A 15466-nucleotide genomic window follows, 5' to 3' on the forward strand; every position below is an offset into this window, starting at 1 on the left:
AATTTTCTGAAGATTTCAGTAAAGTTCTTTTTGTTGTTTTGATCTCTTGAGAATATCTTGTCAGCACTTCTCCTGTGTGTCTAACTCAGCTTATATAAACAACCATAAATCCTTTTAAAAACCTCATCAGCGGAGTTGTCTGGGGCCTTACACCTTGGCAACACTTGACTTCTGCTAGTGACAGTTTGCCTGGATTGAAGATTCCAGTTTTGACATCTTGGAGACATTGGCTGTAGCCTCTGGTCACCCTCCAGCCTTTGTTGAATGCACAAGTCCCAGGAACAGTGATTTTTCACATGTACACTGTAGCCTATGTAATATTTTGTTCTGCAAATGCAAATAAAATATTAATAAAATAAATATAAATATTTGATTTTTTAAAAATCTTAAGAATCTCACACAGCTGTTCAGTGCCTGGTGCAGATCAACGTAGTCTGAAGGACCCCCAGTGGGAACTGGACGGCTGGAGAAGCAAGGGCAGTGGGACCTTAGCTGTGGCCAGCCTGGGGGAAGGAGTCGGGGCTGGATGGAAGGCAGGGAAAGTTGCACAAACCAGGACAGGCTTCTCCCACTATTACAAAGGTCCCTGTGTGCCTCCAGTCTTGGGCAATTCCCTGCAAACTGATGTGTTTCATTTCAGGACTTGGGTATTTAAACAGTACCTTCACCCAGGCATTTCTCACAAAAAGTTCAATTGGTGTGTTTTGAGTTATGAAACAATAAAAATTAAATTATTTTGTGCAATGCCTTCTGAAACTAGAAACTAAGGGGAAGCTCTTTGCTTGTATACACTAAGGATGCAATATACTTACGCATGCAAAGACAGATGCTGGCAGCAGGTGAGCTGCAGGTAAGGCAGGGTTATACCTCCAGGGACACCAACATTTGGGGTGCTGGGATCTACATCTGAGGGCATCTACTGGAAAATTAGAGGAAAGCTGAGAAAACTTGTTGAGACAAGGTGGTTTGTTCTGTGGTGAATTTCCTCTGAAAAATACAGTATTTGCACAGATGCTGCCCTAATCTCAGTCACCACATGCAAGTAACAAATTCATTTGGGTTTGAGACGTGCCTCAGCGTATTTAACACCTTCTGTACCTAAGCACTTGCTATTTCACCTTCTGAGAAAAAATAACCACATATCTAGCTGACTTGTTGAAATATGACAGAACTGAAAAAATGCTGGGAATTGCTCTACCTCCTCCTAGTCACTTGATGTTTGTAGAGTTTTGTTTCAGCAGCTTTTTGTTTTAATGTCCTTGAAAAGGATGTGCACATACGTACTTGGCAGAAAAAGAAGTTAATTGTCTTGCATGTCTTTCTGGTGTATGAGAAAAGATATGAAGAAAAAGGATTGTGGTGAAATTTTCTGTTTCCCCCTTTGCACTTAGTAATTTTTCTCTGCTGCTTGAGAAGACTGTTGGAGAGTGCTGCTTTCTACCTTTCTGTCAGACTTTTAATTAGCAGGAGCACACAGCTAGTGCAGCTGGAGCTTTGATGCCTTGCTTCCCACTCAGAAGATTTCCTTTCATTCCAAGTTGGTATCCAGCCCAGAGCCCTGGCTTCCCCTGAGACCCTCAGCATGTCTACAGGACTACAGTTTAGTATTCACTGGAAGAGCTGCACTGATGCTCCCTTGCTAGACCTACAGGCTGCTGGTTGGAGCCATAAGGGAACAGGAGGAAGAATTAGCCTGTATGTTTATGTGGCTGTGCTCCAGTAAATATTTTGATGCATCTGCTGCCAGCTCTAGTCTAAGGGAATCTACCTAGCATTTAAATTTTGATGGGGAGCTGTTTTGAATAATAACAGTGCAGCTGGCTGTGAGTCAGTGCATGTGTGTTGACTTAAAAAAAAACCCTCAAAGCTTAACGCTTGCTGAATGCCGAGCTGCAGTGCTTTGCTTTTTCCCTCCTCCTTCCTTCTTTTCTTTCTTGTCTGGTCTTTCTCTATTTTGTTTTGCTCTTGGGGGCATTTCTCATAGATTTTGTTCACTGTCAGTGGAGGGGTGGGGTAAGAGGAATAAAAAAAAATCCTAGCCAAAAGAAATCCTCCCCAAAAACTCACGAGTAGCTTTTGCAATGGGTGCTGTCATGGGTACGTTCTCTTCTCTACAAACGAAACAAAGAAGACCATCAAAAGGTAAGACCTCCTGTTATGCTTTTCTTGTCCCTTTGGTTTATTTGCTGTGGGAGACATTTGCTTAGGGAAGGGAGGAGAAAATGAACATGTGCCACTTGCAAGTAACCTGGCAATGTTTTTGTGAGGGGTAATTTGCAGAGGAGAGTGGGGATGCTAGGTGGTGGAGAAAACGTAGGCATGAGGAAATTGCTGTGGAGGGGCTTGGGGGTTGAAAAGAATCGGAAATACTGTAATCCTTAATGCAGGCATATATGAGGAAGAGAAACTCAGTGGCATCATATGCAGAGCACTTGCAGAAGAGACCTGTTTATTTCCAAATTCAATGCTGTATAAACCCTTTGAAGAGGGAATAAAATATAGATATACAGCAAATTCTTCCCAATACCTTCGGGTTTCTGTCTCAGGAAGTATTGTTAGAGTTCATGTTGCCTATTCAGTAATCCAACACCAAGCGTGCAATACTAATGATGTATGTTTTATAAAGATTAGCAAGAGGGGAAAAATTTAGGGTGTTTTTGTAAAAGAGAGAAGCAGGAGCTCATAAAAATGAGAAAATAAATAGCAGTTCCAGGGATTTTAATCCTTAAATCCATAAATATTGCCTATAAATGCTGATTTTTCAGGAACTCTGGTTTGTGTAGTATTTGCTTGAGCTTTGCTCTATTTTCTTCAGGGTTAATTTGAAGATTCCAGGGTGTTGCTGAGCAGAAAGTTGAAAGCACTGTCAGGGGCACATCCATACCTTACAGAATGAGTATTTTTTAGAAAACAAAAGGGAAAACTCTATACCTTAAGCAATATTTGTGCTATTTAGAAATATTCCCTGCCCAAACCTCTGCATTTTAGAGTCACTTGGTATTTCTAGGGAGGTCTCTATTTCCACAGGATCTGTTGCTCAGTTCATATATATGCTTTTGAACTGCAAGCTGGTATGGATTTTCTTGCAATTTAAGTAGGAAACTGTCTTAGGAAATATCAAATACCAATTAATGATGCAAAAGAGAAGTGGGCAAGGGCTGTGAGATTTGTTTGTGGCAAGTTTGTGAGCAAAAGTCTGTGTTTCTGATACCTGTAGAGTAATGTTTTAAGTTGGAGTGTGTATACATAGTTTACAGTTCACCCTTCTATGTTACTGTAATGCCCCCATAATTGTGCAGTTTTCTGGGACATGTATGATATTACTTAAAATGTAAGAATAGCTGTGTAACTGTCTAAGCACTGAGTTACACCTGAAGCTGGGAAACTTGTCCTTAGGCACTGCAGTACACAAGAACCGAACAGGATGTGCTGGGCATGGTGGTTGCTGTGACATAAAGGGGTGTCTTGTCCACCTGCCAGGAACCTGGGAGCTGATTTCCACTAAATGTAGATAATTTGTGGTTGAACATATCCATTCTCTGAGACTTTGTTGTCTTGTGATTGGCTCTGCACTCTAGCGAATGAAGCCATTGCTTTTTGTTGGAGGTCACCTGCAGTAAAAATCCAGGATATGGTCATACATTTTAACCTTTACAATGGAATTCACTCTTGCTGATGCCTGCTGGCAGTGGTTGTTCAGCTATGTTTATCAAAACCTCTGGTCCCAGAGTTATGCCTTCTTGGCTCTGATGTGTAATCTGTGTGGTTTGCTGGTGTGTTTTACACTGACTGTTAGCACTTCACCTTGTGAGCAGTGAAACACTAATGCTGGGCTTGAACACAAACTGAAATTGTTCTTTGTCTGTCAGTTAAATAGTCAATCACCCCTACATGATGGACTTGACTCCTTGGTGCTGCCCACATCTTCTTTGGCATCTCCTCCAGCCCTCAACCATCCTGACCATGCTCTATCATATTCAAGTCTGTCTTGATCTGGGGAGTCCAAAACTGGCCCCAGCACTCTGGCTTTTGCTTGTCAAAGTGTTGAGCAGAGAGAAAGGATCATTTGTCCCAGTGTTTGCTGCGTGGCTGTTGGTGCAGCTTGATGTGGGGCTTCTCTTCCAGAGGGCAACTGGCTAGTGGTGCCTGGGTACTACTGTTCCATTGGCTATTGCTAAGTTTATCTTTGATCAAGTAAAGTGTTTGTTTTATTATTAGATTATCACATTATTATTTATTAATTATTATATTTATATATGTGTTTATCAGAATATTTCAGGACTTTATGTAGTAGTTAAATGCCGCTGGTAAAACAAGGGCCTGCAGAAATAGCTGTAACAGGGCTAGATCCACACCTCTACAAATGCTCTCTCATGCTGGCAAGTATGTGCTTCTCCAAGTAGAGCAGTTCACACCAGTGTCTGAAGCTCTGATTCTCTGGTGTAGTAAAGTAAAAGCAAAAACCAGGCATTGTTTCAAGAAAATAAACAGGTCATGTCTAAAATGAGGCAGTTCCAGAGATCAGTTAATACCAGGAAGCCCATGGTGGGTCAGGACAGAGTGGGTGCAAATGGCCCATGCTGAACCCTTCCAGCTTCAGCACATGACACAGCTCTGCCTGTGCTGCTTGCCCTCATGTCCTACTTGTGGCTGGGTCTGGGGTGTTGGCAGTGGGACTGGGGGCTGTTTGGTTATTCCAGCTGTGAGCAGAAAGGCTGGAAAGGACATATTAGCACTGTTCAAGAATACAAGATTAAATAGCTTGTCCTATTTTGAAAATGGGGAGCCTGAATCAATAAAGGCAGGATTGACACAGAAATTGTCAAGTGGAGAGCAGTGGTCCATCAAGCATGAGACTTTGTCTCTGGGAGAGGACAGCATTGTGTGTTTGTACAGGAGGACATAATTCGCTTGGATAAAAGGTAAAAACTTAATCCAATATAATTAGGCATTTTGTGTTGGTAGGTTGGGACCCACATGCCCTGTCCTGCAGGATAAAGATTTTTGCTTCTCAGCCTTGCAATCCTATCAGTAAAGCTGCGGAAGCTTTCCGTGTTCACTGAAGTGTCCCCAGACAGTCTGTGAGATTGTGCTGTTCACTTTGGGAGTGTCTCAGGACAGTTCCAGCAGTTATTTGTACATTTCATTAGTAATTGTTTCCTGCTGGGATTCTTGTCTGCCTTTTCCAGCATTCTGAGTTGACCTACTAAAAGATAATACCTCTTTCTAACACGTTCGTTTCACTTGTATGTCAGATCAGCATTCCTGGGATGCTGGTAGAGCCTGGCTGAGGTCCTGGGGACAAGCTGACAGTGAGCCAGCAGCAAAGGTAGCTAGTGGTCTGCTGGGCTGTGCTTGGCAGAGCTTCTCAGTAGACTGAGGGAGGTGATAGTCCTCCACTGGTGAGACATTTACAGTGCTGTGTCTGGTGCTGGACTCCCCATGACAGAAGAGGTGAGAATGTACTAAGTTGAGTCTACTGAGGGACCATGACAAATATGAAGCAATTGGAGCATTTGACATACAGGGGAGAGATTGAGAGAGCTGGGTTTTTCCAGCCTGCAGCAGAGGAGACTCTGGGAAGTCTTAATCAGGGTGTATGAATACCTGAGAGAGGGAGGAGTAGAGGTGATGGAGCCAGGCTCTTCTCCCTGGTGCCCAGGGGCTGGCGAAGGGGCAACAGGGAAAAACTGAAATAAAAGAAATTCTGCTTAAGCATAAAGAAAAAAGAAAAAAATACTGTGAGGGTGACTGAACACTGGAAGAGACCCCACAGAGGGACTGTGGAGTCTCCAAGCTTGAAGGTAGTCAAAACCCAAGTGAATACAGTCCTGAGTTGTAGTCAACCCTGTCTTAAAGAGGGAACTGGAGGTCCCATCCAACCTTATCTACCCTCTGGTTCTGGGATTACTGTCACTTTAAAAACCCTAAAGATACAAGGACTTGAGGTATTGGAATCAGGAAGTAGCATTCAAAGCTCATTATAAACCAAATGACAACAGAGCTGACTGTTTGGTCCTCTCTTCAGTACATTGGTAGTTAGTGCTTAAACAGATGGTTGAGATGGACTTGAGACTATCTAGCTGCTTGTATATTCTCCTGCAAAAATAAGCAATAAATCAATAAATGAGGGGGGAAAAGCCAATCAAAACCATAGCACTAAAAAGCAGAGGGCCAGCACAGCAGACAATGCACACACAAATGCATCTCTGATTTCAACTAGATGCAGAAACAGAGATTTTTAATGTTTTTACAGACTGCATCCAATCATGACCAAATTTGTGGCTAGAATCAGCCATTTCCGTATTTGCCATGGAAACGTTTGAATTAGCACATTGCTAAAGCAGGGGGATTTTCTAGTTTTGACTGCTTTCTGTACCCCTGAGTTCTTTTGTTTGTTCTCTAAATATGTACTCACCCCTACCTCCCCCAGCAAAAGTGAAATATAACTTGAATATTTCTCAATACCTGAATCTTGTTTGGATTAGAGCTACAGGCTCTGACACTGACAGCAGCAGCAAGCAGCACCATCTTCAGTTGGTAATCTGACTCTCTTAAATGTGAGCAACCACGTTTTGATCAAAGACCACCCAAACCTAAACTAGCAAGAGGAGTCTGGCACAGTTGTTTAATTTTGCTAGAGCTAACATCAGAAATTCACTTTGCTTAACATGTCAGTTGTGTCATTTTTATAGTGAGTAACTTTTAGGCTTTATTTTGAAATGGCTTATTGTCCAAAATTATCAGCTTTTGTGCCTGACCAGCTGTATTTTCAAGTGGTTTACTTACCAGGTAACCAACTCTGCTTGACTTTGCAATCTTCATATGCACATCAGATTGCCCCGAGCTCCCAATGTTGTTGGGTCATGACAGTGCCCTTTCAGTTCCCTGTGTTAGAACAACCTGCTTCTCTGCTCAAAAGGTGAAAAAGTGATTCAGTAGTGTTTCAAGGAGCAAGCCGTTTTCAGCCTTAGTACAGCCATGGAATGGAGATGATAGATTTCAGCAGGGAAGCTGCCTTGTTATTTACTTTGCCTGGTACATCCTGTTGCAAAAGAAAAGCTTTGAAAGCTCCCCTTCTCTACTTTCTTTCTGCTCCTGAAAGAAACTTGACAGCTTGCCACTATTGTGAACAAATACATGTGTTCTAAAGACTCAGACTGTGCTCTTGGTATTTTCTGAATAGAGAGAAGATTAGTGCTCACCTGTTTTCTTTCTAGAACAAGGACAGTATTGTTCCCCCTGATTGGAGACCTGAGCAGGTGCTTGAGAAAATGGAAGAAATGGCTGATCTGGTTTCTCCTGGCTGTGCCTAAGAGCCAATATTTGGCACTGACACTTCACTTTCTCTCCCTAGTTTTGTTTGTCATTGATACAGCCTGGCAGGTCAAGTCCACGGTTGTCTGCCTGCACTGAAAACCGAGGATTTGACAGGCAGGGTTTTTGAGGGAATTACCTTTGTAGAGAGTGTACAGAACAGCACTCAGCAACAAAACTGTTTGACGTAAGCACTCAAATCAGAAACAATTTGGAAAAATTGTGGCGACCAATAAATGCTTGTCAGAACATGCCTCTTTGCATGAAGCATTGTGGTTTCTCTGAAGTGCAGAGAGATGTGTGGGAGGCTGCTCAGTGTCATAGCAGCCAAACATCCCGGCCATGTGGCTGATGCACCTATGATGGGTGGCTGAGAGGTGAGGGAGCTGTTTGCAGCCGGCTTCCCTGTGTCCTACGAACCAGGGTTCACCTGAGTGTGGGGTTAGAGGTCTTATGGATTTGTGACTGCTTCCATTCCCCATTTCTCCGTCTTTCAGCCAAAATTTCTTTAGCTCCCATGCAGTTGCTAGCTTTAAATTTCTTCCTTTGCCTTCAAGTGACTCCTAACAGTGAGGCAGAGTGACCTCAAATAGCTGGTCTTAGGAGTGGATAGCAATGATAAAATTAAAATAAGCTATGTGTGTCCCTGATTGCTTCCCACAGGCATACAGCTCCTGCCTGAAATGCTGCAGTCAGACACAGCTTGGAAGTTTGGAATAACATAAAATCGATGGAGGAGAGTTCACTACAGAGTGTTCTATGTTGTATTAGCATACATGTGTGCTGATTTCCTGTCCATCGGTACAAGTACTGTGTGCCTCTGTACATGCAGCATGTCCATGCAGAGCCATGAAATCCCACCACAAAGAAAAGAGGGGATCAGAGACTTCAGCTCTGCAGGCTAGTGCTTTGAAGTTTCATATTTTTCCACATTAATTCAAAGGGTAAATCAGAAAATACATTCTAACTTTTAACTTTTAACTTTTTTTTGGTAATATTCTAGCCTTTGTCATCGCTACCTCTTCCAGTGTGCATTACTGTATATTTGATGTTTGGAATGGGCATTAAGAAGCAGTTGTTTTTTTTGCAACTGAAAATATTTAATGCTGTAGATGTGAAAAGCTTAAAACTTAATACATTGCAGAAGTTTTGAGTAATTCCTAGCTTTACAGTTGTTAATGTCACCACATATATAAATGAGAGTCAGTAAGGGTTGTACAAATTTTTTGGAGAAAAAGTTGAAGTAAAAAACAGGATAAGGTGAACAAAGGCAAGTTATCAAGTCATTCTGATTTTAGTCAAATGTGAGAGGAAAATAAAAATCTTTTATTTCTCCACTTATAAACCCCTGCTCAAATACTTTATTTTCATATTTATTTATGCTTTGTTAAAAAGACCAAAGAGTTACAAATTTTTCAAATGTGGATTTTTTTAGCTGAAATGTTTCATTATTCAAAATTGTTATTAGTTATAATTATTCCCTGAAACTTTCCAAACAAAATAAATTGGCTTGTTATTTGTTGTAGTTTTAGATGTGAATGTGTGTGACTGTGACTTCCTTATAGTGGGTGACAGACCTGTGTAATTATGTTAAGTGTCGCTATTGGACATGAAATGAGTACACAGAAGCTCGGTAAGTTCAAAAGAGAACAAAAGCCAATTTTATTTTTGACCTCAGAATATATAGAATTCTAAAAGTGACAGTGGATTGGAGGATGAAATTGCCACCTCTCCAACTACACTGGTCAAACTAACAGTCTATCAATTCTCTCCTTCAACAAAGAAGAATGCAAAACAATCATTATTTACATGAACAGGGCATGAGAACTCCAGTAGAAATATGTAAATATCAGAAGGCATAGAAAACTTTTAAAATAACTTTAAAACTTTCAAAAGAACTATAAAAGAAAACTGAATAGTTTTAAAAATCAGGGCAACAGTTAACTGTTTTGTTTCTTATTCAAAAGCATTACCCAGAGAATGTCATGGCACAGAGACACAGAAAGTTTGAGTATCTGCTCAGGGTGTCTGTGTCCTGTTGCTGCTCACACCATGGCTATTTATAAGGTAAGAAGCTTTTGCATTTCTCTGAGAGGCATTTTCCAGCAGGTGCAGAGTGCTCTAGACACCTCATACCATCCCTGCAGGAAGGGGCCCAATGGCCTTGCATACCAACTAGGAAATGCAGGTAACAGCTATATGGTAGCACAGCAGAATTTTTAACCAAAATATATTTGCAATTCCAGGCAAGGTATTTAATTTTTTCTCCTTTTATTTGTTTGAGATGCCAGAGGGAGGGGGAGTAGCTGTTGTTATAAGATGGATTGTACTTAACAAATAAAAAATTATTAAAAGTGTAGACTGCATCCATGTTTTCAAAATAGGCAAGTCAAAAGGCAGCTGTGCCCAGATGTCTCCAGTCTGTGTTTGTGGCTGTCACTGTCAGGTGATGTCTGTCCAGACTGAAAAGGATACAGATAACGGTCAGTTCATCTCTACTTACTTCTGCCAGCATTGCTCAGTGCAGAGAGGCTCTGAAGAGTTTGAACAAAGCACAGTAGATTAGAGATTCATGGGCAGGGTGTGAGTCTGGAGGAGGCAAGGGAGGACTGTGTGCTAGCAGGCAGGTGTGGGGCAGCAGCGTTGCCTGGGGGGCTGAGCTGGTACTTGGAGGCAGGCTGAGGGTGAGCAGGCAGGAGGAGAGCTGGCCTGGCTCTGGTACCAGGATGTTTTAAGGAAGAAATGAAAAGGGTAACAGAGTCATCCTTTCCTGGCACAGCTCTACTACATCTGTTTGGCTTTCCTCAATCCAAACATTACTTTCTTGACATATTTAACAACCACAGCTCTTCACATACACCAGTGTTTGCTTTTCTTTTGCTCACAAAAACCCTTCTCTCCCAAAGTTGTTCTGTGGGTGGCTGGTTGGGAAGTGCCCAAAATTTCTGTAGATGGCCACAGCTACAGTCTGTAGGCATAGGACATTTTATACTGCGGCTGAGAACAGCTAAGGGAGAACAAGACTGTGAGGATACATGTTGTGCTGCAGGAGGCAGGTTTCTAGGAAACCCATGAGACCATGGCATTGTTTTACTGAGGGCTCTTTAGTGGAAAAGGAGAGTGTTACTGGGAGGGGGGAGCCAAATTACAGCCTGCCAGAGATCAGTGCTGAACATCAGGGGCTTTTAGTGCTCTGACAAAATAAATGTTTCTGCCTGTCAAATTTATGCAGAAAAATATAGAAGAAACAAAACACATTCACAAGATTTACCTAATTACAGCATGGTTTCAGAAGCACAGCTCAAATATTTTGACAACTATTGTAACTTTGCTGCCTGCAGCTCAGGGCCAAGCTCCCAAGTATGTTTTTCCAAGCTGCTGTTGCTCTATTCTAGTGAGTGATCCTGCACATCAACCCCATAGATTTTTTGATAATCAGCTGAAACCTCAGGCAAGGCCTTTGTTTAGCACATCAGCCTGCATGAACTGAGGGTTGCTCCCTGTGGGGTACACATAGCCATGTAAAGGATGATGCTGTTAGCTCTCCAGCTGCAAAATGTTGGGAACCAGCAAACATCTGTGGGAAAGGATAATTTCCCTTAGGGAAACTGTTTCATTCCATGCATGTGAACTTTGTGGTGCAGTGGGGAGCATCAGCACCTCTTTGCATTCCTAATCCACAAAGTTCAAAGGACTTGTTGACCATGTTGCCATTTGAACTGGGAGCAGGACATGAAAATTAGAACTGGGAAGCAGGAAATTTTTGTGTCAGTGCAGAGTGGATTGTTGCCTGCTAATCCTAATAAGCCAGTGTAATTGAATTGGCACACTGGTTTACATGCTTTGCTGGGAGTGTCAAACATGACCCTGAACTGTGATACTGGCACCCCAGGAACTGAAGGCATGTCCTTGTTTGGAGCTGAATCCCTGTAACATGGCTTTTGTTTTAACCAATATTTTAACATGGGAGCTGACAGCAGGTCTCATTTGCAGTATTGTGCATACAGAATTAGCCAGGCTGCAGACAACTGGAGAGACAGCTGCATTAGGGCATGAGGAAAATTCTGCCTGGGTGGTCATTTGTATCTACTTAACAATAGGTAAAGGCAAGCATATGCAGTTCTGCAAAGGAAATCTAATCCCACAAGGTCCTGTATTCACTGTAGGTAGGAGCTGGACCTGCATACAGAGCAGGTTTGGTACTGGAACAGAAAGTCAACCAGAGACTGATCTTTCAGGAAAATGCCTTTCATTTCCAGGGCCTTAAGTCATCAAAAGGGGCTATTTACATTAGCAATTTGGCATCCTCTGCTTGGCAGGAGTTAAAGACATTACAGCTGTAATGTCATCATTTCTAATCACCTCTCTGATTGAGCACTGGGCTGCCCTGGTTCTCTGCAGCCCTTCAGGAAAGTATGAAGTAAAAAGCAGGGAATTTCCTAATCAGGTATTTTCTGGGCAATGCCATCAGTTATAGCACTTTACATGACTACATTTGCATTTCTTGTAGATGATGCTGTCTTTTCTGTTTCCTCTTATTGGTGGAGTACTTGCAGTTCAAAAGTACTTATTGTCCTTATTGGTGAAGTACTTGCAGTTCAAAAGTTTATGTAGCGCAGGAGAGGAGCATGCTGTGTGCACTTTCCTCAGGTGCTGGTGGCTGTGGCTGCTCAGCAATGCAAGGAGAGACCACTGTGTCATTCTGAGTGTCACCCACAGCCCAATCACATCCAGGTGAATGCTGTGCAGAGTAAACATGGGGCTGCATCTGTTCAAGCAAATGCATTCTCATGTTGTGCGTACTACTGGTTTGTAAAACCTACAAAGCCCATCAGTTGTTAGACTAAAAGTTTGGTTCAAACCTGAAACTTTTCTTTACCTTATGGAATTTGTGAGATATTTTGGAAACTGTGGAAATGCTTAGACTTGGAATTAATTTTGTTACGACTCTTTCCATTGTGTTTGGTAAAACTGTCCCTTTATGAGTTGTTGCCTGGAAATTATTGATGAGGGGAATGACCTGGTAAAAGTTCTTAACCTCCATCTGGATCAACACCAGGCTGCCAGTTGTTGGAAGCTGCTGGGGTGTGGCAGAGCCGAGGCCAAGCTCATGGGCTGCAGGGCTGTGAAGCACAGGCACAGTTTTGCTTCTCCCCTTTGTCAGCATCTGGCCTTTTGGAGGGACATGCTCCCGTTTGGAGACTAGTGCCCTAAAATGTCAGTATAGTTCAGTGTCTGTTTAGTTTTATATATATCAGAGCCTGTATTTTCAATTAATATGCCTGAATTCTGTGTTGAAACAATAGTTTAAAATAGTTAAACAAATTTAAATAAATGCAAGGGACATGCATGTCTGGTAGTGTTTTCCATCTGCAAGAAAGTTTCAAACCCTACTGAATTTCTGAATAAACAGAAACTATTGAGCACACCTTTGATCCTCTCCCTGTTCCCATGGAGGTTTCCTTGCAGATGCCCACACAAATCACACTCGTTTACTTAATATTTCTGTCCTGTTAGCCATGAATATAGAGCAATCTGTTTAACAAGCTTCATTTCCTTATAAATTGAACTGCTGTGGGAGGATGAGGTGGGAATGATGCTGCAGATGATCTGATTTCATCTGTGTTTTTTGTGTGACCTGGTGCAAGTACCAGGTCTACATCTTCACAGCACCTGGTGCTCTGTATTTGCCAGTCTACAGGTCAGGGACATGATGCTGGCCAAGCTGCATTAGTGCCTTTGGGCCTCCTCATCAGCTTGCTGTCCTTTTTGGTGTGATAGCTGTTAGAGATGTAGAGTTTTGCCTAAGTTAGTTGCTTGTCACTGGTCTGCTTGTTGTGATTTAGTTTTGTTGTATTTTGTAAGCACTATGAGTTGGCTCCTAATCATGTGAGAATTAGGAGAGTGGGAGGGCATAGCTAAGGCATCATTATTCATGTTGTGAGTGCTGTTTTGCAGTGTCAGCACGGAGACTACAACGTAGGGGTGTTTTGAGATCAGTAATGGTTGTAGACAGTGATCATGGGGCTCCAGTGAGAACATTTGTGATCATCCACAAATGGAAAATGTTTGAGTGTGTCCACTCTGGTGCCAGAGCAGGCAGAGAAAGCTGGAACCCCACAGAGTTAGGCTGGGCTGTGTGTGCATGGAAATGAACATCACCTTCCTGAAGAGTCTATGCGGCGTTTACCATAAGATATTGTACAGAGTGAACAGATGTCAGCAGTAACTGCTCAAATCTTTGTGTTTTAAATCCTGTGTGTGCTTTGAAATGTGTCCTTTATCATGATTGAGGGCAAGGTGCCCTTCCTTCATCAGGTTGTGTTACATCAAAGAAAGTGACATTTGTTAAGGGCAAAGTAATGTAAATTTTCTATTTTGCTCCTGTTTCCCTGATTTTGAGTCTGATCTTTCCGTAAATAACATTTTGTATTTTAATCCATTCTCTCCTGTGAAGGATGGTGTGAAGGTATCTGCAGTGGAGAGAGAGCAGCTCAGAGAGATGGAGGTGTTAGTTTCTATGCTGAAAAGACAGCAGAATATGACTTAAATTCTAACAAAGATAATATTACGGTGGTTTCTAAGCCTGGTTCCCAGAGAACTACACATTTGTTAACTGAATGCTTCTTGTACTAGTAAGAGAGCCTTGACCTGATTTACATTTCATGGTCCACATAAATGTGGAGACACTGCCAAAATGACCTCTTTCCTACTTCTCTTTTCTAATATTCTCTTTCCTTCTTATAATTGCAGACATTCCAGAAAATGGAATGAAATGTTTTTCCTACTGTTTGATTCTTTGTTTCATGCATATGCATTTCTGGGACACACAGTTCTGGAGTGTGCAGCTGAGTGCACATGCCTGGAGTCTCTGCAGGCTTGTGTAGCTTTGAAGCAAAGAATCTAAAACATAAGTAAGATATTTGCAGAATTAAAGAGAATTTAGAGGAACAAGAGTAGAGATTTTAAATTCCTGCAAATAAATCCAGTCTCAAAACCAGGGATAAGTTTTCATCTGCCTTCTGCTACCATCTTAGAGATGTTTATTGGATGGTGAAAGGAAAGGAGATATTTACAGAATGAAACTGCTCACAAATATAAGGAAAATCACTTGTGTTACTGGCTCCTGTTGATGTTCACTCTAATGATCACATTACAGAAGGGACTTATTAGTTAACAGTCTTGAGTGCTAAACCTGTAGACACATGGCAGTGCAAGAAAACACTGTACATAAGTTGGATAGCTTTATTTTTGCAGGACTCTAATTAGGCACCTTCATAAAATAGACATGTGGATTTGTAAATCCAGCTCTCAAAATCTCCTTGCTCACCAGTTGGAACATATCTAGGATTCTCAATTCAAACATCTCAATCTGCTACATGTCTTATTTTAGCTAAGCCTCAGTTTTTAAACTTCAGCAGCTATTAGAAAAACATTACCCTGTAGAGGATCCTGTAGAGGATCTTACAGCATCCTCTGAGTCCAGGAGGAAAGTTTGAAGCCATGAACTAATTGTGCAGGAATTAAACAAATCTTGTTGAGCTTAATTCAGCCTGGAAAGTTTGGGGCTGGCTTTGCTGCCAACGCTGCTCTCTCCAGGGAGTCCCTTCCCATTTATTCTGGAGTTGCACGCTTTGGTAATACAGGAGGTAGCGAGCAGATTAACACGTAGGTTAATTCTCAAGCTCTTGCTCCCCTTGGTGCCAGTAACCTACTTACAGGAGTGGCAGTGCAGGCTCAGTGTGGGCTGGGGAGGATTGTCTCGCCCGGCAGTGCAGCTGTGTCTGCACTGGCGACAGTGCCTCTTTAGCTTGGGTAGAGATTGACGTTTCGAGCAATTAAAAACCTCTTGTGCCCAAGGAGGGTGAGGGGGTCCCACACACCTGATTTTTCCGAGTTGTTGAAACAATAGGCATTGGAAGCAAGGGAGAGGCTTGTGTATCAATGGGTGGTGTGTGCCTTGGGCTCTGAGTAGAAGTGCATTTTTCTTAAGAGCTTCCTCTCAAGCAGCCTCCACAGGTTCTTTTAAAGCCAAATAGGACATGTCTTTCTGTGCAAGAGTGGCAGGCAGAAATAGGACAGAGTTTTGCCCTTTTGAAGTATTAATACAGATCACCAAAAAATGAAGCGCCAAAAGATATTGAAACTT

At 42.1% G+C, this 15466-nt stretch overlaps 1 protein-coding gene across 3 annotated transcripts in view; it reads left to right on the forward strand.

Annotated features, from left to right (window-relative positions):
- The first annotated feature begins 1909 nt into the window (after positions 1-1909).
- Positions 1910-15466, forward strand: part of KCNIP1 (potassium voltage-gated channel interacting protein 1) — a 179941-nt gene continuing 166384 nt past the window's right edge. For all 3 annotated transcript variants that reach the window (XM_053956585.1, XM_053956587.1, XM_053956586.1), the window contains exon 1: positions 1910-2142. In XM_053956585.1, coding sequence (XP_053812560.1) covers positions 2082-2142 — 61 coding nt within the window. In that variant the 5' untranslated portion in view covers positions 1910-2081. The remainder of the gene's footprint in view (positions 2143-15466) is intronic.

The sequence above is a fragment of the Vidua chalybeata genome, chromosome 15 (genome assembly GCF_026979565.1).
Source record: "Vidua chalybeata isolate OUT-0048 chromosome 15, bVidCha1 merged haplotype, whole genome shotgun sequence".
Lineage (NCBI taxonomy): Eukaryota > Metazoa > Chordata > Aves > Passeriformes > Viduidae > Vidua > Vidua chalybeata.